This window comes from Felis catus, chromosome F1, assembly GCF_018350175.1.
Source record: "Felis catus isolate Fca126 chromosome F1, F.catus_Fca126_mat1.0, whole genome shotgun sequence".
In the NCBI taxonomy this organism is placed as follows: Eukaryota; Metazoa; Chordata; class Mammalia; order Carnivora; family Felidae; genus Felis; species Felis catus.
The window spans coordinates 27,935,266-27,962,582 of NC_058384.1; the positions used below are offsets into that span (position 1 = coordinate 27,935,266).

The 27,317-nt window shown below is 36.0% G+C and overlaps 1 protein-coding gene across 4 annotated transcripts in view; it reads right to left on the bottom strand.

Annotated features, from left to right (window-relative positions):
* Positions 1–27,317, bottom strand: part of CEP350 (centrosomal protein 350) — a 154,853-nt gene that overhangs the window by 120,879 nt on the left and 6,657 nt on the right. For 3 of the 4 annotated variants that reach the window (XM_023247842.2, XM_023247839.2, XM_023247841.2), the window contains exons 2-6: positions 9,264–9,349; positions 8,194–8,240; positions 5,832–5,946; positions 4,839–4,998; positions 841–1,454 (exon numbers count right to left, since the gene is read on the bottom strand). In XM_023247842.2, coding sequence (XP_023103610.2) covers positions 841–1,454; positions 4,839–4,998; positions 5,832–5,946; positions 8,194–8,240; positions 9,264–9,336 — 1,009 coding nt within the window. In that variant the 5' untranslated portion in view covers positions 9,337–9,349. The remainder of the gene's footprint in view (positions 1–840; positions 1,455–4,838; positions 4,999–5,831; positions 5,947–8,193; positions 8,241–9,263; positions 9,350–27,317) is intronic. The other variant, XM_023247840.2, reaches the window with a different exon arrangement.

Sequence of the window (27,317 nt, forward strand, 5' to 3'; positions counted from 1 at the left end):
CAGAAAAAATGAATCTTGACAATTTTTGATCTTCATACACTTATCTAGAAAAACTGAACTTTGACAAAAGAAAGGCTATGGTAGCAGAAGTTTTAATGACAAAAATCTAACACAGACTGATCTGATCAATGAATCAACTCTTTAATTAAAAACTTTACATGAATAACTCTGTGAAAATAAGTTCAGGAACATAAAAATACAATCTCCTTAAAACCACCATATATAAAAACTTGAGTTGGCTACAAAGCAGAGATTCTCTTTGAAAAGGATTTTCTCAATGAAAATCTATGTTGGTATAAATCTGATTTAAATATTTGTTTTCTCAAACATGGGGGCGGGGGGGGGGGGAATCCCTTACTGTCAAAACTTAAGAGCTTCAAATAACAGGATCAAAATATCAGTGCCAAAATATTCTGTAACCAACTGTAACTGGAATTAACTCAATTATAATTTTAAATATTTACTTTTGAAAGAACTCCTAATAACAATCCAAATACAATGGTGGAATAAGAGTAAAATTCTGGCAGTTCTCTAAAAATGACACTAATTCGTATTTTCTCTTTTTTTCAGTTTATTAACTACTCAGATGGGGTTCTTCATCTCCTGAGGGACTTGTTAAAAAATCTAATTCTGGACTCTATACCGAGAAATTCTGATTTAGATCCAGTGTAGCATCCAGGAATCGGTATTTTTAACCTGCACCTTGAATTAATTTCTTAAGCATTTGATTTGAGAATCACACCCTGTTCTAAAGATGACCTTCTCTATTCAAATGCACCCTAGGGAGAAAGGGGGACAAGAAGGCAGGAAGAGAGAAAGATACAAAGACTGACTACAAACCTTTATATGTTGGAGCAGGTGGTGCTGTTGCCACTTTCCTGACTTTTGCTGTCACTGAGTTATCAACATTAACAACCATTACTGGATGGTCAATATGACCCAGATTCTGGCCCCGGCCATTTGTTTCTTCTGAGTGTTCCCACTGTTTCCTAATTCGCTCCTTGAGTTTTTCCAGTTTGACATCATGTTGTCGCTGCTTTAAAATATCTAATCTTTGGGAATTACAAGTACTCGTAGAGGACGGAGAAGAGTCCGTTATCCGTAACACTTTTGGATCAACATCATGGCCCATGTTACTTACAGAAGCCTTCTCATTTCCTTTTGCTCTACTAGGCTTTTCTTCCTCAGTTCTCACAGGACCTGCCATCTTAATCAAACATTCAGAATTTTGCAACGCATCAATTGCTGGTCGATCATTTAAAAACCTAACCACTGTATCATTGATGACAGATGATTGGGAGCTCTCAAAATCACAGCAATGTATGTTCCGTTCTTCTCGATGGCAGATCATCCGGTTCCCACTCTCAGGCTTTTCTTCATTAACATCCACACAATATACATGCTTTGACTCTAGATGGCTAGGACTTATATTGGAAGGTGTGCCATGGATTTCCCTATTATTAAAAAATAATAAGCTTTAAATAAAGAGCACAAAAAACAAACTGAAACCAAACTGAAAGAATTCTATTATTAGAGATTTTTTTTTTAATCTAGAAATTCCAGTAGGTTAAAAAACAAAATGCTCATCACTAACATTAAGATTCAATGCTCAGTGCCCCCTCTATCAAATTAGATAGCAAACAATCTAAATCATAATGTGCATATGTAAAATAAGAAACACGCAAAACATGGAGAGATTTCCTTAAGAACTCCAGAAAATATGATTATAATCTGACTTTAGAAATTCACTTGATACCTATTACCAAAATATGCATTTTACTCCTCTATGAAATCTTAAGTATGGGAAAAAAGTTCTCAAATTCTGTGTTTGTAACTTCTAAATAATGTACCAAATTAACAAATAGATGGGGAGTACAAATAAAGTGGAGGTATGATAAATATTTTCCTTCAAATAAATGTAGTTAAGTAAAGTTAAACCTCTCTAAACCATAGATCACTTTTTTTGGTAGCTTCAAACTCTGTATAGCACATCTGGAAATTGTGGAGTAAGCAAAGACAACTAGGCATAGCCAAAGTACGTATCACAAAGTCCATATTCTTTATTCATAAAAACATTAACAAAAGTCTTCCTCCAGAGATTATTTTTATTTTATACATCATTCTAATAAGTTATATTTTAGGAACAGAAGTAGTTTATTAAAAGCTAAGTTAATGAAGACAAGCCTCAGCAGTAACAACAGCACATGATTTATGAAAAAATAGCCAACAAAATTATAAAATTTGGATCTGCAATGTCTCAAAGAGTAGACATTAGCTACATGTAGCTACTGAGCCCTTGAAATATGGTTAGCCCCAATGGGAGATGTGCAACAATGTAAATTACATACCAGATTCTAAAGACTCAGGATGACAACAGAAAAAGAATGTAAAACATCTTCATGTGTCTGTGTATGTGACTAGTAAAACTGTTTAAATTGTACGTATGGCTTACATTACTGGTTCTATTATACAGCACGGATCTAGATGTTTCCTGGAAAGGCACAAAACTCTAAATATCGCAAAAATTCTTAAAGCCATAACTCTGTTGCAGTATAATATGGTAATTATATCTATTGTCAGTCTATGAGTATATGCATTTTTCTAAGGAGATAGTCTGCAGCTTTCATCAATTCTCACTGGAATCCATGACCCAAAAAACATCAGACCCCGTTCTGAGTGGTTGATTATTAAACAAGATGGGGACTGAGAAATGACTCATGTAGCTTCCACTAGAGATCAAGACTAAATTCAGTTATTTGCACAACTTTTACCAGACCAGAACAATTTATAGTTAGAAGGATTTAGGTATAAAATTAGCAAATGTAAAGAATAAAAGAAAGCATAAAACAGTAGTTTGCATATCATGTCACAATCTTCAAAAGGGAAGGACAGTTGATCTTCCCTCCCCACCAGAAAAAGAAAATCGTATTTTTAGTTTTCATTCACTCATTCATTAAATATTTACTGAATACATAGAAGGGTGTTTATTGTACAATTCTTTCAACTTTTCTGTAAATATAAAAATTTTCATAATAAATGTTAGGGAGAAATATTTATGGAATACTTAGTAAATGATAGGCATTAAGCTGATGTTCTGAGAATAAGACAGATTTATAGCCTTACATAACTAATGTAATGGTTAGATATGGAATCAAAATATAAAGCAACACGAAAATATATATAACAGAAGAAGTTATATTGTATTATTAGAGCATACAGGAAGAGCTAAATAGGCTGTGGGAATGGAATAGGATAGAAACACATCTGGCAATGTTTCAGATAGAAGGTGCCAAAATCGAAGTTTTGACTGATGAATGGAGTCAGCCAGGTGAAGGACATTCTATTCACAGCTTCCCTATAGGTACTTTTTCTTATCTTAAAAGATACATAATTTATAAAATTTTAAATATCAAGTAGTATTCTTTTCTTTTCAAGTAGTATTCTTTGCAGGAAGAATATTAGAATATGAATAAAGAGTAATTTAGTTTCAATTCCGATAGTGATTATTTTTCTAGGCAAGTTGTTTTTGTGCGGTTAAAGATTTCTGAACTCCGATTATTTTCCACATTTTTCTTTCTCCTTTTACTAAACTATGAACTTTTACACAGATTAATTCCCTGGCCTTCTCCCCTATATTTTCTTCACCATTTTTATTGCTTCAACACTAGTGACAACTCACAAATTTACATTCCCAGCCCTTTTTCCACACACATTCCTACCCAAATTTTCAAATGCCTACTGAATATTTTCACTTAGATATTTCAAAACTGCATCAAATCAAATATTGATGTTATAGACTGATATGAACTCATGATCTACCTCTATCTCCCAAATTCTTTATCTCAAATTTAAGAGCACAAACATATACCCACTAGTATCTAGCACCATCATGAAACTCCTTGATTTACTGGTTGACATTTTACAACACTAAAAATGTTAATGAAACAAAGAAATATAAGGCCCAGTGTTTATCACCTATTACTATTTTTTATACTAAGAGCATTAATACTTTTATATCATTAGTAAAATATTCCTCAAATATAAAATTCTCTAATTTTATCTACTGAAATCCTAAATTATCAGCTAACAAAAATACACATTTTATATTATCCATTCTATCAAAATTCACACATCAATCCTGAACATCTGACAATAAGTTGCTGAAAGGAGCCACTGGCAACAAATTAAAATAAGAAACCAATTCACATTCTCAGTAGGAAAGAAATTTCAGGTAATTGATAGAAGAAGAAGGAGAAGGAGAAGGAGAAGGAGAAGGAGAAGGAGAAGGAGAAGGAGAAGGAGAAGGGGGAAGGGGGAAGGGGGAAGGGGAAGGGGAAGAGGAAGGGGAAGGGGAAAGGGAAGGAGAAGGAGAAGGAGAAGGAGAAGAAGAAGAAGAAGAAGAAGAAGAAGAAGAAGAGGAAGAAGAAGAGGAAGGAGGAGGAGGAGGAGGAGGAGGAGGAGGGGAAGGAGGAGGAGGGGAAGAAGGAGAAAACTAAGCTATACAAAGTTCATTATGTAGAATACTTAATCTGAGATATTAATGAAGAAAAAAAAAAAAAAGCCACACTTCCAGAGACTGAATAATCTGTCTGTAGGAAACATATATTACAATGGTGGTAGCCTGGAGTCACTACTTCTTCCTCCCAAATATTTAATCTGTGAAAGAGTAGAAAGTCAATATTTCATCATATACAAGACTTTTGCTCTACATTTTTGGGAAATGAAAAAGGTAATAATACTAGAGCTACAGTGCTATGAAAAACTCAGAAAATAAACCATAATCTTAATGTAAATATTACAGGCTAATCCTAGTCGATAATTTACTGTTAAACACTAACCTGTAAGAAACCAAAGGTTCACGAAACTCCACGCGGTTATTTTTCCTTATGTTACTCTCCAGGGTGGTAACTCTGAGAGGGCTGCGAGATTTCTCTTTTCGTGATTTTGAAGATTTGGAGGTTGGAGCATTAACCCAAGAGTCATCCAGGAATCTACCATCTGAAGGAAAAGAAAGTCTGTAAGAACATATGATATAATCTACGATTGCCTCTGAATTTGGGTAGTGTTTATGAAAATAAGTATCTATTATTTCTGGCATCTCTAGTTGGATATCATATACGTGTACAGAAAACATTCAAATTAAACTATTACAAACCACTCAATCTATAGAGGAAAAAACTGCATTCTGAACAAAAAAAATGCAAAACAGATTCTACATACAAAATTCCTTTTGGTCAAAGGCTCTCACTCAAACAAGGAATTATCGAATAAAATCCAACAGACTCACAGGTTTAAAAAAAAATCACAGTTGTAATGGAAAGTACTAACCTCCAGGTTCTAGTCCACTAATTAAGTAAGAAACCACACAATTACATGTATGAAAGGTAACCAGAGAAAAGTAATGGCATTGTGTCAATTTACCTATGAGATACATAATTCCAATTATGATTTAACCCCCTAAACAATATGTAAATCTTATTAAATCGACTAAATCTCAAAGTGATATATCTGTGAATTTAAAATACAGACATAATCCCAAAGGCTTAAAATCAAATTCTTATCACGAAAAACAAATGAAAAGTCACTGTCAAAGGTGATGCAATGATGCTAAAGTCCCTCATCAAAAGATAGTGAAAACATCATCAGTAGTCACTGAATATGAAGCTTCTTCATAACTACTCAGCACCGAAGACAAAACACCTAAATGTTGATGAGGTATGGTCTCTGACAAAAGAGCAAGCAAATATACCAGACTATAGAAGGAAATTAAATTGAAAGAAAACATCAAAAATGTAATATATCTGTAATTCTGGAAGCAACAACACACATACCTTTTCTACTTATTTTTCTGGTAGCAGTTGCAGAAGATTTCTTGGTATCCATGACAGAATCAAACACAGCTGTACTTGTAGGGACAACTTCTAATTTGTTTTCAATGTGTCTCAGCTAAAGTTCAAACACCATCACAACAAATAGGTTAATTCTGTATATAAATCAGCTACTACTGATTTACACAGTCACAAATTATATTGTCCGACACCTTTCTCTAAAGTAGGAAAAATTCAGGACTGCCTTTTTGTAGTATTAGCTTTTTCATTGTTTGTTACTTCAGCTATAGTAACAAGTAGTACAATGCTGCCCACATTTGGACAAAAATCAGAAAGATTCGGAAGAGGGGAACCTGGGTGGCTCAGTCAGTTGAGCACCCGACTCTTGGTTTCAGCTCAGGTCATGATCTCAGTTTGTGAGCTCAAACCCCTTGTGGGGATTTTGTGCTGACAGCACGGAGCCTGCTTGGGATTCTCTCTCTCCCTCTCTCTTTCTGCCTCTCCCCCAATTCCTTCTTCTCTCTCTCCCTATCTCTCTCAAAAATAAATACACATATTTTAAAACTTAAAAAAAAAAGATACTGAAGAATATCAAAGAGTTTCTATTTGTTTTGTTGACCTTTTTTTTATTATTTTTCAAAACAGTACATTTTCTAACATTATATGTTGCACATCATCGTTACATAGCCTGTGCAATTTACAGGCAAAAATTAGAAAAGAACAACTCAGATGGACTCAAATTTTAGAATTGTTCAAACAGCTACAACTTTTTAAGTCTTCTGTCTATAAAATAAGTTTCACAATAAAAACAAAATTCACGAGATAGAACTCAGGTTTCCATACACTTTACAGTAGAAGTCAATTTCTGGTATAACCACCAATGTTCTCAATGATTTAAAAACCATTTTCCCCTAATGATATGCTTACAGGAGAAAGCTTGTAAAGCACAGAAAAGGTATAAAAAATGAAATTAAAATCATCAAAATTCCACCACACAGAGATAAACGCTGTGTAAAATTCTGATTTATCTTCATTCAGATTTTTGTGGTACAATGTACTCACAAAACTGGAACAATCATTGATATTCTGTTATCAGGCTTTTTCTCCCATTTATATTATAAGCCCCCTGTCATCCTTGAAAGTTATTTTTAGGGGCACTTGGAGGACTCAGTCGGTTAAGCGCCCAACTCTTGGTTTCAGCTCAGGTCATGATCTCATGGTTTGTGGATTCAAGCCCCACATCGGGCTCTGTGCTGACAGTGCAGAGCCTGCTCGGGATTCTCTCTCTGCCCCTCCTCTGCTTGCGCACCCTCACGCTCTCTCTCTCTCTCTCAAAAATAAATAAACTTAAAAAAAAGTTATTTCTAAAAACACAATAGTTTTGAAAAACAACAACTGACAGTTCAGCTCTAAATTAGGTTCAGTTAAACTGGGGATAAAAACTATTCCTACATTGTAGATATATAATGCTCATATGGAAGAGAGAGAATATATATAATGCTGCATTTGACCCTACATTGTGACCAAATCTAGGTTATAGTACCTTTTCCAGATGCATTTTCAAACCAGTTCTGAAGATTAGGGTACAGAGAATACCATATTCACACAGTAAAGAAATAAGTGACTCAAATTCAGGTAGGATACAAAAGAAAACAAAGAAAGGACAGATCAGGAGAGTAATTTTCCTGGACAGCAAATGAAAAAAGAAAAAGGAAAAAGGCTCCCTTTGAAGGGACTATGCACCACTTGCCAAATTTGGGTTCCTAAACTGCAGACAAGACTGGACAGAACACAAATGAAAACAGGTTGCCTATAGACATTCTTCAACACTACTGACAGAAAACAGCCTGCTATTGCCACAAAAGAGGCAACTCACAGTCCATTAAAGAAGCTGTGTAAATGGTGAGTCACCAAATTCTACTCCTAAAACCAATACTACACTATACATTAACCAAATAGAATTTAAATAAAAATTTGTTCCTTTCATTTCCTCTCTGACTCTGAGCCTTCTACATAGACATAGCCCTATATTCCCAAATTCATTTTGTTTTATATCTTCATTTCAACATACCAGATGAACAAATTTATTAAAGGAGAACAAATAGCACAAATTATTTTAATATTTTATATGCCATAGTGTTAATGTTCCTGACACCTAAAATAGTGTCTTGATTATCCCTTTATTATTTAATAGCTGTCATTAATGTTCATTTTGTAATATATGGTACTTAATTTCCAACCAAAATCTTTGACTTTATTTTCCTATCACAAAAGCACTATAGAAAAAAAAAATGTAATCTATCCAATCATAACAGGAAATCAATTTTAAACCAGAAAGAAATAAATGGAAGCTATAATTACTTACAGCAGCCTTGGTCTGAGAAAGTGCATTCCACGATGTGGTTATATCTGCTAGGAAACAGTGATATTTACTGAATCAGAATCTCTGAAAAAGTCTTCAAAATCTGCATTTTAATAAGCTTCTAAATGCACTTGATTTTGAGGACCATTTTATTAGGCAGAACTATTCCTCAGCAACTGCTTTATTATATTGAACCAAAACATGGTTCTTTTCCCATCCTAACGCCAAGTTTCCTAGTTTATGTTTTACAGTTGTATTAGACATTGATCCTATTAGTTCTTGGGACAGCTGGACCAACACCCCCACCCGCAGCTCCATCAGACGTCCCCAACAATAAGCAGTATCCTCAATTTGCCCCAATGACCTGCACACATACAAAGTTTTATATTGTGATATATTTCACATTACGATGCTGAAAAGATTAGAAAAGTACTCCAGACTTAAATCTACCAACAGAAACAAAGGTAAAATCTAGTCTTTCAGATAATAGCCCTACAAATAACATAAGGCCACATAGTTCCTTGAGTCATCCTTCTCTAGGAAATTTCATTTCTGCCAAATGTTCCTTATGTGACATGATTTCCAGATCCTTCACAAACCCAATAATCTTCCTTCAGATGTACTCTAGCTTGTCAATATACCTCAAAATATATCATGCCCTAAATTAAAGTTACCCCCAATGCATCATTTAAAACAAAACAAAAAAAAAAGAGTTCAGTGAGACTTTTCCTTTTCTTATCTGTGTACTACAGAGTCTAAGACTATATTAGGACCTATATTATACCACTTACTGACATTACCAGAATTTTTCAGAATTTCTAAGAAACTGTGTAAAACTAATTTTGCATGCACTGCTTCTTTTTTAAAAAGAATGTTTTCCTTTCTGAAAGTTTACCATAGGACACCTTTGAAGGTGAGATCCCTTGTATATTTAAAAGAAATTTCATTTAAAAATTTATCTACCTTTTACAAACCAAAGGATACATGTAATTTTCATTTACTGATTAGCCCAGAATTTTATAGACACGACCTAAACAAGGCATTAAGTTCAATTTAAAGGAAACAGATCATACCTTGGACAGTATCCTTGCTTTGCGAGTTCCTTGGATTTGGTAAAGGCACCTCTTTTGATTTGCTGCTCTTCATCTTGCCAATTTACCTGCAATCATACCACCAGCATTCATTGAACAGCAATACTATCACATTAGCAAAGGAAAATGCTATCATTTATCTTAACGTTCATGAAAGTCAGCAAGGGATTTTGTCAACTCTAAGTTACCTTCATGCCCTGTTAAGAGTCCCTGATAATCTGATAACTTTATTTTTCTTTGGAAAACTAAACCATTAAAAAGTCTATTGTGACTACCTCACACCAACTAGGATGGCAATATCAAAATGCCAACAACAACAAATACTAAGTGTTGATGCGGAGAAACTGGAACTCTTGTGGCCTGTTTGTGGGAATGTCAAATAATATAGCCTCTGTGGAAAACAGTATGGCAGTTCCTCAAAAAATTAACAATAGAGGGGTGCCTGGGTGGCTCAGTCAGTTAAGCATCTGACTCTTGATTTTAGCTCAGATCATCACCTCACAATTTGTGAGTTTAAGCCCCGTGTTGGGCTCCACAAAGAGCCTGCTTGGGATTCTCCCTCTTCCTCTCTCTGCCCCTCCCCTGCTCACGTGCTTGCTCTCTCTCTCTCTCTCTCTCTCCCCCCCTCTTAAAATAAACTTTAAAAGGGGCGCCTGTGTGGCTCAGTCGGTTAAGCGGCCGACTTCGGCTCAGGTCACGATCTCGTGGTCCGTGAGTTCGAGCCCCGCGTCAGGCTCTGTGCTGACAGCTCAGAGCCTAGAGCCTGGAGCCTGTTTCGGATTCTGTGTCTCCCTCTCTCTCTGCCCCTCCCCTGTTCATGCTCTGTCTCTCTCTGTCTCAAAAATAAATAAACGTTAAAAAAAAAATTTTTTTAATAAACTTTAAAAAAAAAAAGAGGACAATTTTAGAATACCTGAGTGGCTCTGCCAGTTAAGCATCTGACTCTTGATCTCAGAGTCATGAGTTCAAACCCCATGTTAGGCTCCACATTGGGTGTGAAGCCTACTTAAAAACAAAAAAAAACAAAAAAACAAAAAAACAAAACAAAACAAAAAAAACAGGGCAGGACGGAGCCTGGGTGGCTTAGTCGGTTAAGCATCTGACTTCGGCTCAGGTCATCATCTCATGGTTTGTGAGTCTGAGCCCCTCGTCGGGCTCTGTACTGACAGCTCAGAGCCTGGAGCCTGCTTAGGATTCTGTGTCTCCCTCTCTCTCTGCCCCTTGCCCGCTCACACTCTCTCTCTCAAAAATGAATAAACATTACAAAAAAATTTTAAAAGGGAGGGCAACTTTGACATATTCTATAGTAGAGATGAACTTTGAGTACATCAGCTAAGTGAAATGGGCCAGTTACAAAGAAGAATACTATATGATTCCACTCATATAAGGTACCTATAGTAGTCAAAATCATAGGGACAAAAAGTAAAACAGTGGTTACCAGAAGCCAGGGAAGGGGGGAACATGGAGCTATTGTTTAATGGGTATAGAATTTCAGTTTTGCAAGATGGAAAAAGTTTTGGACATGGATGGTGATGATGCACAATGCTATAAATGTACTTAATATTACTAAATTATACACTAAAAATGGTTAAGATGGTACATTTTATATTATGTATTTTAATGTTTGTTTGTTTATTTGTTTATTTATTTATTTATTTATTTATTTATTGAGAGAGAGAGAGAGAGAGAGAGAGAGAGAGAGAGAGAGAAACAGGGCTCAAGTCAGGTAGGACCAGACGGAGAGGGAGACACAGAATCTGAAGCAGGCTCCCAGCTCTGAACTGTCAGCACAGAGCACGACACAGGGCTCGAACTCATGAGCCATGAGATCAAAACCTGAGCCAAAGACCGACTGAGCCACCCAGGTACACCTATATTATCTATTTTAGCACAATAAAAAATACTGAAAGAAAAAAATTATATCATGACTCAAAGAGTAAGATCACGATCTGCTTATGCTGACTCAACAGCTTGATAATAGTCATATTTTCTTATCAATATAGAATTATTTTGTGGGGCACCTGGGTGGCTCAGGTCATGATCCCGCAGTTTGTGAGTTCAAGCCCACCTCGGGCTCTGAACTGACAGCTCAGGGCCTGGAGCCCATTTCTCATCCTCTGTCCCCCTCTCTCTCTCTGCCCATTCCCCATTTGCACTCTCTCTCTCCAAAGAGACAAATAAAACATTAAAAAAAATAAAAATAAATAAAAATAAAAATAAATGGGTGGCTCAGCCGGTTACACATCTGACTTCGGTTTAGGCCATGATCTCATGGTTCCTGTGTTCAAACCCTACATCGGGCTCTGTGCTAACAGCTCAGAGCCTACAGCCTGCTTTGGATTCTGTGTTTCCCTTTCTCTCTGCCCATCCCCTGCTTGCACTCTGTCTCTCTCTCAAAAATAAATAAAACATTAGAAAATAATAATAAAATAAAATAATAAAACTAAAAATAGAAAACAGATAGAAAAACTAAAATTAACACATATGCAAGTAGTTTAAAATTTTTCCAACCATAAAAACTCCCATCAGAGATGCCAATGTAGTTCAAAACATTAACTCACTTTACTTTCCTTCTCATAAAGATACTTTCCTTCTCATAAAGATACTTAACCAACTGCATGGCTCAGTCGGTTAGCGCCCGACTTAGGCTCAGGTCATGATCTCATGGTTCTTGGGTTCTAGCCCCAGGTCGGGCTCTGTGCTGACAGCTCAGAGCCTGGAGCCTGCTTCGGATTCTGTGTCTCCCTCTCTCTCTGCCCCTCCCCACTCATGCTCTGTCTCTGTCTCTCAAAAATAAATAAAAACATTTTTAAAAGTTTTAATAAAATAAAATGCTAACAAACCTGAGTTATTGTATATTAGTAAATAATATGTCAACAATTTGACAAAAGTTTTCTTTGGGCAGACTTCTCTTTTCTTTAAAACTAAAATAAATGCTTAAATACACAGTGATCATCCATTTTCCAATGAGAAGGAAGAATAGATTAAATAATCAAAACTGCATTTATGTCCATCATCTCTATGTTTAAGGGCTAATGCTGATAGGCTGAGACAAGGTAGATAAATAAAATGAAAAGCATTTAAATCTACTCCCAAATAAAAACCTTCATAAGACTTACTCATCTTCAAATGCAAAGGACTAAATGTTTCGAGTGTGACATTTATGTAAAATTTCATCTTGTAAAGAAATGCTAGTATATTCACCATTTAACAATGAGAATGAACTAATTACAACAACATGTAACAAGATAGTTGAACATCACCAACATGTTAAGTGAAGAATGCCAGAAACAAGAGTACATGTTGTATAATTCCATTTTATAAACTTTATAAAATTTTTTTTTTAAAGGGGTGGGGACAGCCTGAGTGGCTCAGTCGGTTGAGCGTCTGACTTCAGCTCAGGTCATGATCTCCCAGCTTGTGAGTTCGAGCCCTGCATCAGGCTCTGTGCTGGCAGCTCAGAGCCTGGAGTCTGCTTCGGATTTTGTGTCCCTCTCTCTCTCTCTCTGCTCCTTCCCTGCTCATGCTCTCTCTCTCTCTCTCTCTCAAGAATAAATAAAACATTAAAAAAACTTTTTTTAAAGTATCAAACTTCCCTGGTGTTAAAAAGACAGTGGTTATGTAGGTTATGTAGGTTTGGGCAGGGGGGTGATGACGGGAACTAGAGCAAGGAACAGCTTTTGAGGTACTGATAATATTGTTTATTGATATGGGTGCTGATTACACACATGTATTCTGTTTAAAGGATTTCCATCAAGCTGTGCACTTACATTCTTTTTCAATGTATATTACACATCAAAAAGTATTTTCAGATAACATGCCTAGTTGAAGTTTATAATTACAGTTTTAATTCAGTTCTATATGTCTAGTCTCATGAATGTCAGTTTTTCAATAATCCACCCTTCAAAATCCCTGGTTATCCCATACCAGTAAGTGGATGTTATTAATAGAATCTATTTAAGTAGTTCTGTTCTTTCTGTGAGAATATATATGTAAAATATCACCATTTTTTTATAAAAATAGAAAAAAATGAGGAAAAAGTACAATGAAAAAAACCTTCATAGAAAGGAGAGAATCTAATCTATCAAAACTCTTACTATCTTTAAAGTATAAATCTCAATCCGCAAAATGCCTTTTCCAATTATTTTAAGGTTACCAAGTCAAACAGATCAAACTTATTCAAGATGATTTATTGGGCAGTAATGAAACTAACCTTCTCAGTTCAATGAACATGGCTTTATTCTACAGCCATATGGAAATTTTGGAATTATTTACTGAACACTTGTGTATTCTCTTTTGCCTACTTAATCTGTTAAGAATTAAGAATTAAGGTAAGTAAAAATGTACTGTAACTTTTTGTTTCCTCTTCATATTTCTATAAACTAATGTTTATATAGCTTGATATGATTATTTAGTGCTTAGGTTATTAGGAGAAGTACGTTATTATAGATAAAATATGTTACATATATTGCTTAAAAAAAGAGGAGTGCCTGGGTGGCTCAGTCGGTTAAGCTTCCGAATTCAGCTCAGGTCATGATCTCACACAGTTCGTCAGTTCGAGCCCCGTGTCGGGTTCTGTGCTGACAGCTTGGAGCCTGGAGCCTGCTTCGGATTCTGTGTCTCCCTCTCTCTCTGCCCCTCCCCAACTTGTGCTCTGTCACTCTTACAAAAATAAATAAACATTCAAGAGAGAGAGAGAAAATACAGAAAATTTCAATGACAATTTCTATGACAATTCTTTTGAGAGAGAGTTATCTCTGGTCACCAGAAAACACTTTTTTCAATCCATTGATAAAATTTCGGCTTTGTTCTTCAAATTCATTTTCTTATAAACAATCCTTCGACTAAAAAGTCCATACTTTCTAAAGTCTAAAAAATCATTTTTTCCTGACCCACAAGTTAGTTTTTATGAAGATAAAACAGGAAAAATAATTAAAACTAAGTATATACGTATATATGTGTATGTATATAATCTGTATAACACAATTTTCCAGTAAGGTATTATAACACTATCGCATTGGGTTTTTAAGCTTTCATCTTGAAATGCTCACTACTCTTGGAATCAGTAAAACACATCTGTCCTATTTTCCTTATCTTCTTGATTTTTTTTTTCCCCTTAACTGATGGCTTCTCTACTTTTGCCCAATTCATCAATGGTAACATTTCAAAAGGTTCCATTCGTAAGTCTCTTCTTTCCCAGCTCCTTCTTCCCAGGCAATCTCACACATTGTCATAGTTTCAACCACTTCCTAAATGTCATATTTCTGTGCTAGGTCTTTGTCTGAACTCTAGACCCAAGTTTTCAGTCTATTAGACAGGCCACCTTCAAATCCCACTGGAATTTCAAATTTATCAAGTTCAGAACCAAATTCATTATTGTTGATCTTCAAAATAGTTTCTTCTTTTTCTCATAGCGAATGGGGTTGTCATGCATCCAGTTAATCTTTGACATTTCTGCCTCTCCTTCACCATCATTTACTGAGTTACCAAGTCAATACTATCTTTTAAGACATTTCTGTTATGATATATAAAATATGCCTCCATAAAGCTGTTGAAAAAACTTAAGATATTTCTAACTTCTCTCTCCCTCTCTCTCTCTTCCCCTTGCCTCTGTTCAGAGAATTATCTTTAGCCCAAATTATGGTAAAAGCTTCCTAAATTATTCTGTTCCTAACCTATTCTCTATACTGCAACCACAATTATCTTTCTAAAAAAAGAACCTAGCAACTCTGCTTCTAAAGCTCTTCAATGACTATCACCTATGGGATAAAATTCCAGATTCCTTAGCATGATAAACTTAAGTTATAGTCTTAGCCTCTTTGCTATCTTCACTGTATACCAACTGTTCCTGTCAAAAAGTCGTATCTAGAATGCATTCTCTAAACATCCAGAAATTTCTTTACCTCCACATCTTATTTCCTAAATTTTGGGGGGCAGTAATATCCTTCAAGTCCAACGTTAATGTCATCTAGTACAAATCTTTCCCCAACTGTTCCTTAACAGAACTATTACTACTTCATCTATTTCCGCAATAGCACTCTGTTAACTTTTTAGAGCCCTTATCGTTGCCCGCGCGCGCGCACGCACACACACACACACACACACACTTCACTCATTCATTCATTCATTCATTCATTCAATGAACATTCCTTAAGCACTTAATGTTCACAATCTAGTGAAGGCACACATATAAACAAATAGTATACAATGTGCTAAATTATATAATAAAGTTACAAATAGCATGTGTATCAGTCTCTCCACAAGGTTGTATGGATTTTAAGGACTACGTCTTCTTATTTACCTTCCTATCAACAGAGACCGTCCATGAACAAAAAAGCAAATGGCAATGTTGAAAGCTGTTATGATCTCAACTTAAACAGAAAATAATAGAGGGATCAAAGGCAAGGCTGCCAGTGAAAGGACAAACAGGGAAGGAAGGGGGTGTAAATCAATAGCAGTAACAATAAACATGATCACAGAAGGAGAAGAGATGGTTTAAAAAGCCAGGCTGGAAAACACTTAAGAAAGAAAGAGGAACACAATTAAAATACATCACTAGGCTAGTAAGCTGGGAACAAAAGAGAGAACAAGGGAGTGAAATTCATATACTATTTTGCAAGTAGCCTATAAGAATAACTGGTAAAATAAACTACACACCACATACACAAAAAGCATAATTGACCTTGCTGATAACAGTGTCAAGAAGAGGGCTACAGGTGACCATATAATAAACTAAATGTATGATGCCATGGAAATAATGGGAGTCATTTGATAAAAGCATACCATCATTAATGTGCAATGAATCAGATGGCTGGAGCAAAAGATAATGCTTATCCTCTGTATTTACTTGCTCAAGTAAAAGCCTTGCTATGATTACGCCAAAAAAAAAAAAAAAAAGTTCAGAAAGTTTTGTATAGTTCAAAAAAAAGTTCAACAACTATGTATAAACTGCACTGGAGGCTCATTTATTCACTCTGGACATGATGTAATGAGCAGGTAAAGTGGAGCAGTAAAACATTACCATCTAGAGTCAGTGAACAGCAGAAACTACTCAGAAAGAGAAGACATTTCTCCCAGCTACTCACCCAGAGCAAAGATTAACTACTAGACATATGGCTTCAACCTCATATAAAGTCTGAGTGTTTCTCAGAGGGGAATGGGGTGGCCCCATCTGAACAGATTAGTTGTGGTAATTAACAGAGGTGTACCACTAACTCCCAGGCTACAACCTGACAAACAAATCTGTCTTGTTCAGAATTACACTGTTAGCAATCAAGTTCCCTGATTTTGGAAGTATGGTGATATCGCGGAGTGCCATCCTCAAGAGACCTTAACTCTACCTGACTTCCAGTGAAACCCAGTAACAAAGATTCCAAGCTGCCAAGAGTCTCTAACAGACAGTAAGAAGCCAGAATCCTAAGATAAAAATTGAAATAACTGGAATTAGATCTAGGCACACTATCCTAGATCTTATTCAATTAAGTCCATCAGTAAACAATGCATTCTTTCTCCTAAAACCCATACCATACCATTCCTTCTTCTAAAATCCTACAGGCTAAAGCGAGCTGAAAGGCGAAGGTGGGTTTCCTGATACTCTGTTATCATCTCTGGTTCTTTCATTCACTAGTACATTCTTACTTAAGAAAGTCCGCTTAAAATTAAAGAAACATTTATATTCATTCCTTAAAAAACAAATTTGTTATAATCTCTTCAAATATTATATTTTCCTTTTTTTCCCTATTTACCTCCCATTTTCTATGATATTTTTCCCTCTTCTGTTTTCTGTATTAATCACATATCTGACTTCCTCTCCTCCCTTATTTTTAGTTTCCCTATTTTTATATCTACTGTTCATATTTATATCATACATGTTTATGGCTAATTTTCTATATCTAAAAAAGGTATTACCTCCATGAATAAACCTACAACATAATAAAATTTCTCTCAAAACCCAAAAAGCACCTGGGTGGGTCAGTCAGTCAAGCATCCAACTTCGGCTCAGGTTATGATCTCAGGGCTCATAGGTTCGAGGCCTGCATCGGGCTCTGGGCTGACAGCTTGGAGCCTGGAGCCTGCTTCAGATTCTGTGTCTCCTTCTCTCTCTGCCCCTCCCCTATTCATGCTCTCTCTCAAAAATAAATAAACATTAAAAAAAAATTTTTTTTAAAGATAACTCTCTCCCAAATAATCCATACATACATTCCCAATCATTCCTGCTGCAAGAGAGTTTCAGAGCAGCCACATAACGCCCTCCTCCAAGCAGCTGCAGAGTTCCTGTCTCCTGAACCTGCTTTCTCAAGCAGCTCTAGGAGGAGAATCACCTGGATGACATATTAGAAACTGAGATGCTGAGGCTCCACCCCCAAGAGCTTCTGAATCAGTGGGTCTGTGAAGAGGCCAAAAATCAGTATTTTTAAAGGTCCACAGGAATCCCAATACCATGTCAGCCTTGAGAACTACAGCTCTAAAGACTATTTTCAGTTCTACTCTTCGAAGCCCGAAGCCTCCAAAACCACTGTTGATTTCCATAAAGATGAGCATCAGTGGAGAGAACTAATCCTATTCCCCAACCACCTGAGACCATCTCTCTTGCGAAGATCCAGAACACTTAAGAACAAAAAAATACCTTTAAACCAGAAGCTAAAATTACAGACCTCTATGGGGGGTGACCATGAAAGCAGTTAATAGTTAATAATTGTAGCTACCATTTTCTGTGTTCCTTCTATGTGGGCCAAGAACTAAGTCTCCATCACAACCCACAATCCTTTTCCTTATTTGCCTTTTACTCCTCCCCTTAATCTAAAAGCTCTGTTCAATGCAGCTGGAAATCTGTATCCTTCTCTCTCCCCTTATATACTCTCTTCTTATATACTCAGGCTATATACTGAGGAGAAAAGTACACAACGCATCACCCTTTCCTTTCCCCTATGTATTAAGATCCCTTATTTACCCTTTTTCTCCCCTCCCATTTCTTCCCACTCCTAGCAAAAAAGGAGGCTTTTCTTCTTTGTGACCCTAGGAACATACTGCGCAGGGGAAATTGCCCCCATCTGAACCTGGCTCCACTCGGGTTTCTCTTGTCCTCTTCTGTTCTCTTCCTGGTGTTCTTTTTCTCAGTACGGTATGCATAATAGAACAGACATGGGATTTGGGGGACATTTATTTTATTTTTTTTCACTCTTGTTTATAAAAACACTTAAGCATTCAATCCCAGAGAACCAAAAATCCCACCTCCCCACTGAACACTACTAAGGGGCAGGTCTTCTGCTCCATACCTTTTCTGTTTTTCTTTCTCTCTGTTAATGCTTTTAAAAATGAATGAGTTTTTTTTATATAAATAAAGTTTTTAAAGTATGGAAAAACTATTCATATATCCATTTCACTGGTGAAGAAACAGTATCAGACAGGCTATGGAAATAATCCAAGGTCATTCAGTGACAGATCTGAAAATTAAATCTAGAGCTCTCTCTCTCTCTCAAACCTCTGAAAGCCTCTAACAGGCCATTCACATAATGCCTCTCATAATATTCAAACTCAGCTACCATCCATAACATAATCCCCTATACTCTCTCAAAATTTCATCACAAGGCACTTGGCTTTCCCACCTCAATTCTATCCTCAATTCCCACCTCTAATGGAATCTCTGCTCCATAAACTTCAATGCACTTTAACTTCTTTAGAGAATACTCATTGAACCAATATGTCTTGACTCTTATCAAACTCACACCAAAGGACAGGGCTTGCTCACAAATGTCTATGGATGAAACGTTTTATTCCACCCTCTCTTCTACACAGGTAAGAGGTTTCAGCAAACTCTCTGGTGTTGCATCAGACTATGCTCTTCCACACTGAAGAAAGACCTTTTCCTCAAATTGACCCATGTCCTCCACTCATTTATTGTTTGCTGAGTGCCATGTATGTAGTAGAAATGAAAAGTGGTAAGCAGTGGGGAGACAGCAGTGAGAAGGAACATACTCACCAATTAAAGAAATCTAAAGATTTACTCAGAAAGTTGATATTCATAAAGATTACAAATGAGATGAAAATAATTAAGGGGAAAAATAGAAATGCCACAGAAGCATATAACAGAAAGAAATTCATCTAATCTGGGAAGTGAAGAGGAAAGTGTCATTAAATCTAAGACCTAAAGGATGAATATAGGGCAGCACGGAAGAGCTTTCCAGGCAGTAAAACAGTACATGGAACAGCCCTGAGACAAAAAAGACACGACACAGTTTAAGAAACCAAAAAGCCCCATGTGTTGAAAAGGACAAATGTCAAGAAATAAATCTGAAGAAGAAAAGGAACAAGATCATGTGAGGTCTTCAACACGATTTGTTTTTAAAGGATCAATTATTGGCCACTCCTCTCCATGACCACAGTTTTGAGAAACCAATAACAGAGAATCTATACCACTCTGTTGCACTTTTCAGAAAACTTTAAGAATACTTTTATTACTGGGAATGCAAGCTGGTGCAGCCAATCTGGAAAACAGTATGGAGGTTCCTCAAAAAACTAAAAATAGAACTACCCTACAACCCAGCAATTGCACTACTAGGCATTTATCCATGGGATACAGGTGTGCTGTTTCAAAGGGACACATGCACCCCCATGTTTACAGCAGCACTATCAACAATAGCCAAAGTATGGAAAGAGCCCAAATGTCCATCAACAGATGAATGGATAAAGAAGATGTGGTATATACATATATGTATACACACACACACACACACACACACACACACACACACACTGGAATATTACTTGGCAATCAAAAAGAATAAAATCTTGCCATTTGCAACTACATGGAAGGAACTGGAGGGTATTATGCTAAGTGAAATTAGTCAGAGAAAGACAAAAATCATATGACTTCACTCATTTGAGGACTTTAAGAGATAAAACAGATGAACATGGGGGACAAGACAGAAGAGACTCATAAATATGGAGATCAAACTGAGGGTTACAGGAGGGGTTGTGGGAGGGGAGATGGGCTAAATGGGTAAGGGGCACAAAGGAATCTACTCCAGAAATCATTGTTGTACTATATGCTAACTAATTTGGATGTAAATTTTTAAAAAATAAAATATAAAATTTAAAAAAAAGAATACTTTTATTACTCATTTAAGTGACTCGAGTTTCATTCTAGTGTCCATTTTATAATGAGTTTAACTGGCATCTTTTAGAGAAACAAGTTGTTTCATGCAAAAGTCAAAGCATAAATGAATACTGCTTTGTTCAGACTAAAGTCAAATATCATGAGGACTAAAAAAGAAACTATATTTGACATGTTTCTATTTACATCACATAAAATATAAAAAGCCTCCAAAAGTTAGCTAAGGATGACTCTAACTTGCCAACAGAAAACAGAAATAAAACTTCATTAAAGCTATGAAAATAATATAAAAGTATCTGGTTAAGATGATACATATAAAGGGGTACCTGGGTGTCTCAGTGGGTTGAGCACCCCAACTCTTGACTTCAGATCACGATCTCACGGTTCAGTTCCAGTTCAGTTCAGTTCGTGAGTTTGAGCCCCGTGTCGCTCTCTGCCCCTCCCCCACTTGCACACTCTCTCGCACGTGCTCGTACTCTCCCTTTCTCTCTCTCAAAATAAATAAATAAAAACTTTAAAAAGAACTCTATGGAGAACCATCTTTTTAAAAAAAGTACGATATATATAAAAGGCAGAAGCACCTTATCTCATAAGCATGCAACTTAAAATAAATTACTTGATAGCAAACAAGGGATCCACACTTCAAAGTATCACCCAAATACTCATCTCATAAGAGAGGCGCAAGGCTCAAAGAAAACTAACAATAGCCAAGAAATTTTAAAGAATTATATTTACCATTTAACTTCCCCACTTACTGTACAGGCTAAGAATTCATAAAGAGGGGGAATAGGAAAAGAACACAAAAAGTAACTTTTAGGGGAAAGGAGCCATAAGAATACATCTGTTTTAAGATCTCCCCACCTCCAGGTTCTTACAAGAAACTTCAACCATCAATTACATTTTCCCTCATGTGTATCTCTAGCGTCCTCCTCTCTCCAAGATTGTTCCTATCAGCACTTATACTTAATCAAGTCTTCTTACTTAAAACAAACACAAAAGTCTCTCAACCCAGCACCCTCCTCTACTACTGCTCTTTTTCCTTTACAAACTTCTCATAAAAGTTAATTGAATACACTCACTCTTCAAGCAATTCCTGGGTGCTTCGCACCCTCCAATTCTCCCCAACAGCGCTCATTAAAATCACCAAAGATCTCTCAATCTGCTGTGCATTTTCAAATAAAAAGTCCTCATCGTGCTTGGCCTCTTGGCAGCATTTATCACAGTTGACTACTCTCTTGAAACACTCATTTCCTTTGGCTTCCATATACCACACTCTGATTTTCCACTTCCTCTCTAGTTCTTTCTTAGTATCCTCTGCTAGCTAGCCCTTCTCTTTTAAATCTAGAGGTTCAAGAGGGTTTGAACATTGGCTCTTTTCTAACATTATACTCTGGGCAACGTCACCATGTTCAAGGCTTCAAATACCATGTACGTATATGCCAATGACTGCCAAAACTCTAGTCCCGATCTTATCTCTGCTATGCTAACCCATATATCCAACTGCTTATTCAGAAACCTCAAAGGCACATCAAACTCAACATCTCCAGAAGTCAACTCATGATTATTCCCAAAAACACGAGCTTGAGGTATTCCCTATCTCAGTCCAGATGCATAAGCCAGAAATATCCACAAGAGGTGATTAAAACTACATGACCTCTAAGGTCCTATTCTACTCTAAATTTATAATCTATACCACCAGTTCCAAATGTGGTCCAGGGATCTCTGAGGGTCTACCTATCAGGGGGAATCTTTGAAATCAAAACTATTTCCATAATAATATTAAGATATTAATTCTCTTTTTCACTTTCATTCTCTTTTGAGTATATATAGTGCAGTCTCCCAAATGCTACATGACATATGGTATCACAACAGGTTGAATGCAGAAGGAGATATGAGAATCCAGATGTCTTCTATTAAGCTAGATATTAAAAAGATTTGAAAATGTCAAACAATGTTATTCTTTTCACTAAATGCTTTTGTGTTTTGTGTTTTGGAAAATACAGTTACTTTTCACTTAAAAATGTTATTTATTTTAATACAGGTTTATTGTTATTTTAAATAAATTAATAAATATGTTTAAAACTTCCATGCCGTGCATGTTTTCCAACCAGAATGCTATGAAACTAGAAATCAACTGCAAGAAAAAAATCTGGAAAAAACACAAATACATGGAAGTGAAATAACATGCTACTAAAAAATAAATGGGTGAACCAAGAAATCAAAGAGGAAATCAAAAAATACAGAAACAAATGAAAATGAAAACACAACAGTCTAAAATTTTTGGAATGCAGCAAAAGCTGTTCTCAGAAGAAAGATTATAGCAATACAGGTCTGCTGCAAGAAGTTGAGAAAAATTTCAAATAAACAACTAACCTGACATGTAAATGAGCTACAAAAAGAACAACAAACAAAACCCAAAATCAATAGAAAGAAGGAAATAAAAAAGAACAGACCAGAAATAAATGAAATAGAAACTAAAACTAAAACAACAACAACAACAACAACAACAACAACAACACAATGTAACATACCAATAAACCCAGGAGCTAGTTCTTTGAAAAGATCAACAAAACTGATAAACCTTTAGCCAGACTCATGAGAGAGAGAGAGTGACAGAGAGAGTGAGCGAGCAAATAAAATCACAAATGAAACAGGAGAAATGACAACCAACACCACAAAAACTATAAAGGATTATGAGAGAACAGTATGAACAATTATACACCAACAAACTGGACAACCTAGAAGAAATAAATTCCTAGAACTGTATCACTTCCCAAAACTGAATCAGGAAGAACCAAAAAATTTGAATTTGATTACTAGCAATGAAACTGAATCAGTAATCAAACACTCTCAACAAACAAAAGTCCAGGACCAGATGGATTCACAGGAGAATCCTACCAGACATTTAAAGAAGAGTTAATAGAAAAAGAAGAGGAAGAAAAGCTTCCAAATACATTCTATGAAGCTGGCATTACTCTGATACCAAAACCAGATAAAGACATTACCAAAAAAAGAGAACTACAGGTCAATATTTCTGATGAACACAGATGCAAAAAGCCTCAACAAAATATTGGCAAACTGAATCCAACGATACATTAAAAAAATCATTCACCGTATCAAGTGGGATGCATTCCTGGGATGCAAGTGTGGTTTAATATTCACAAACTAATCCACGTGATACATCACATCAACAAAAGATAAAACCATATGATTTCAAGAGATGCAGAAAAAGCATTTGACAAAGTACAACATCCATTCATGATAAAAACCCTCAACAAAGTAAGTGTAGAACATACCTCAACATAATAAAGGCCATAAAAAAAAAAAAAAAAAAACACAGCTAACATCATACTCAATGGTGAAAAACCAAAAGCTCTTCCTTTAAGATCAGTAACAAAACAAGGAGGTCCACTCTCACCCCTTTTATTCCACAAAGTACTGGAAGTCCAAGCCATAACAGTCATACAAGAAAAAGAAATAAAAGGCACACAAATTGGTGAGGAAAAAGTAAAACTTTCACTATTTGCAGATCACATGATGTTATATATAAAAAATCCCAAAGACCACCAAAAAATGACTACAACTGATAAATGAATTCAGTAATGTGTCACAAGACACAAAGACACAAGACACAAAATCAATGTGCAGAAATCTGTTGCACCTATGCACTAATAATGAAGCAGCAGAAGGATACATTAAGAAAACAATTCCATTTACAATTGCACCAAATATAATAAAATACCTAGGAATAAACTTAACCAAGGAGGTGAAAGCTCTGTCTTCTAAAAACCATAAAACACTGATGAAAGAGATTGAAGATCACACAAACAAATGGAAAGATATTCCACGCTCATGGATTGGAAGAACAAATATTGTTACAATGTCCGTACTACCCAAAGCAATCTACAGATTTAATGCAATCCCTAGCGAAATACCAAGAACATTTTTCACAAAACCAGAACCAAAAAACCCAAATAGCCAAAACAATCTTGAAAAAAAAAGAACAAAACAGAACAGAGGTATCACAATCCCAGATTTCTAGATATACTAGCAAGCTGTAGTAATCAAAACAGCATGGGAATGGCACAAAAACCAACATATAGATCAATAGAACAAAATAGAAAACCTAGATCCAAACCCACAATTACATGGTCAATTAATCTTCAACAAAGAAGAATGGTAAAAGTCTCTTCAAAAACTGGTACTGGGAAAATTGGACAGCTACATGCAAAAAAATAAAATTGAACCTCTCTTACAACATACACAAAAATAAAAACTCAAAATGGATTAAAGATTTAAATTAAAGACCTGAACCATAAAATCATACAAGACAGCACAAGCAGTAATGTCTCTGACATCAACTGAAGCAACATTTTACTAGATACGTCTTCTGAGGCAAGAGAAACAAAAGCAAAAATAAACTATTGGCACTAAACCAAAATAAAAAGTGTCTGTGCAGCTAAGGAAATGACCATCAAAACTAAAAGATAAACTACTAAATGGGAGAAGATATTGCAAATGACATATCCAATAAAGGGTTAGTATCCAAAATATAGAAAGAACTTCTACAACTCAGCACATACACAAAAACAAATAATCAGTTAAAAAATGGGCAGAAGACATGAAACAGACATTTCTCCAAAGAAGTCTCACATATGGCCAACAGACACATGAAAAGATGCTCAACATGACTCATCATCAGGAGAATGCAAAACAAAACAATGAGATGTCACCTCACACCGTCAGAATGGTTAAAATCAAAAACATAAGAAACAAGTATTGGCACGGATGTGAAGAAAAAAGAACCCTTGTTGTACTGTTGGTGGGAAAGCAAACTGGTACAGCCACTGTGGAAAACAGTAGGGAAGTTCTTCCAAACATTAAAAGTAGAATGACCATATGATCCAGTAATTCTACTACTGGTTATTTACCCAAAGAATACGAAAACACTAATCTGAAAAGATACAGGCACTCTGATGTTTACTGCAGTATTATGTACAATAGCCAAATTATGGAAGCAGCCCAAGTGTCCACTGATAGATGAATAGATAAAGAAGAGGCGGTATGTGTGTGTGTGTGTGTATGTACATATATATATATATTTATGTATATATAATAGAATATTACTCAGCCATAAAAAAGAATGAAATCTTATCATTTGCAACAACATGAATGGATCTACAGAGTAGAATGCTAAGTGAAATAAATTAGAGAAAGACAAATACCATTAGATTTCACTCACATGTGGAATTTAAGAAACAAAACAAACAGAGAAAAAGAGACCCTTAACTATAGAGAACAAAAAGATGGATGGGTGAAATAGGTGACGGGGATTAAGAGTACACTTACCAAGAGGAACCCTGAGTAATGCACAGAACTGCTGAATCACTCACTATATTGTACACCTGATAGTAATGTAACACTGTATGTTAACTATACTGGAATTAATTTTTTTTTTAAGGGGCGCCTAGGTGGCTCAGTCCGTTAAGCCTCCGACTTAGGCTCAGGTCATGGTCTCACGCTTCGTGGGTTCAAGCCCCATGTCTGGCTCTGTGCTGACAGCTCGGAGCCTGGAGCCTGCTTTGGATTCTGTGTCTCCCTCTCTCTCCGCCCCTCCCCTGCTTGCACTCTGTCTTTCTCTCTCTCTCTCGCTCTCAAAAATAAATAAACGTTAAAATGTTTTAAACTTATATATTTAAATCTTCTAATACAGTAAATATCAATAGACGTAGCCCACATAAACAAGAGCTCTTTAAGTTTTTAAAAAGTCATGAAGTGCTCTTGACACCAAAAAGTTTGAGAAATGCTAATCTGTACTTACGGTATATACACAAATAAGATACAAGATGATATTTTTAAATGGCCAATTCTCAAGTATCCTCTAGAAGCAAATGACAGGGCTCTCATTCAGTCACATAGATTGGGTTCCATTATTCACTGGACTCCCACTATGTGCCTGGCACTAGGGATAAAATGAAATTATATTGTTTTGGCTCTCACAGAGAATATTTTCCATACCTTTGCTACATTTCAGTTCTCTCATCTCTATCAGATCCTATGTAACAATCATGGCTGCCTGAAAGAATGAGAAAAAACAAGCCTGCAATAGTCATACTATCTAGTCTAAATATAAAATGGACAAATTTAGTAGGGACCAGGCTAGAAAAAAAGGAGAAAACTTTCCAGCTCTAGGTCAGACCCATTACACTGTTCCAAGTAAACTTCCAGAATAACCAACACCCCCATAATATAGTATAATACACAGATACAAGTGACCTGCGGATTCAGCCTCAACTCTTTTCACATTTAAAATACAAAACCCGGGGTGCCTGGGTGGCTCAGTCGGTTGAGCAGCCAACTTCAGTTCAGGTCATGATCTCACTGTTGGTGAGTTCAAGCCCCATGTTGGGCTCTGTGCTGACAGCTCAGAGCCTGGAGCCTGCTGTGGATTCTGTGTCTCTGGCTCTCTGCCCCTTCCCCACTCATTCTCATTCTCTCTCTAGCTCGCTCTCAAAAAAAATAAACATTAAGAAAATATATAAATAAATAAAATTTTAAAACCCCAACAACTACTTTTACAAATATAAGGCAGATCTACTGTAATCTATGAAATCCAGAAGGAACTATGTAACATTTGGTACCAGTTTGGCCCCTGGAATATGAGGCAGGGTGAGGATCTCAAAGAACATAATGTCTCCCACTGATAAGAAATGAAGAGCTATCGCTTCTCGGCCTTTTGAATGAAGAGCTAAACTAGAGCTTGACTAGAGGTGGTCCTAATCTTTTACTTAAGGAGAACTGAAGACAACGAACAAGACTGGGAATAATGAGGAAATAAAAAAAAAAAAAGCCCTAGGAATAGGAACTTAAGCTTTGCTTACCCACCATCTAGTTATCCTGAATACTTATTCTTCCAAATTAAT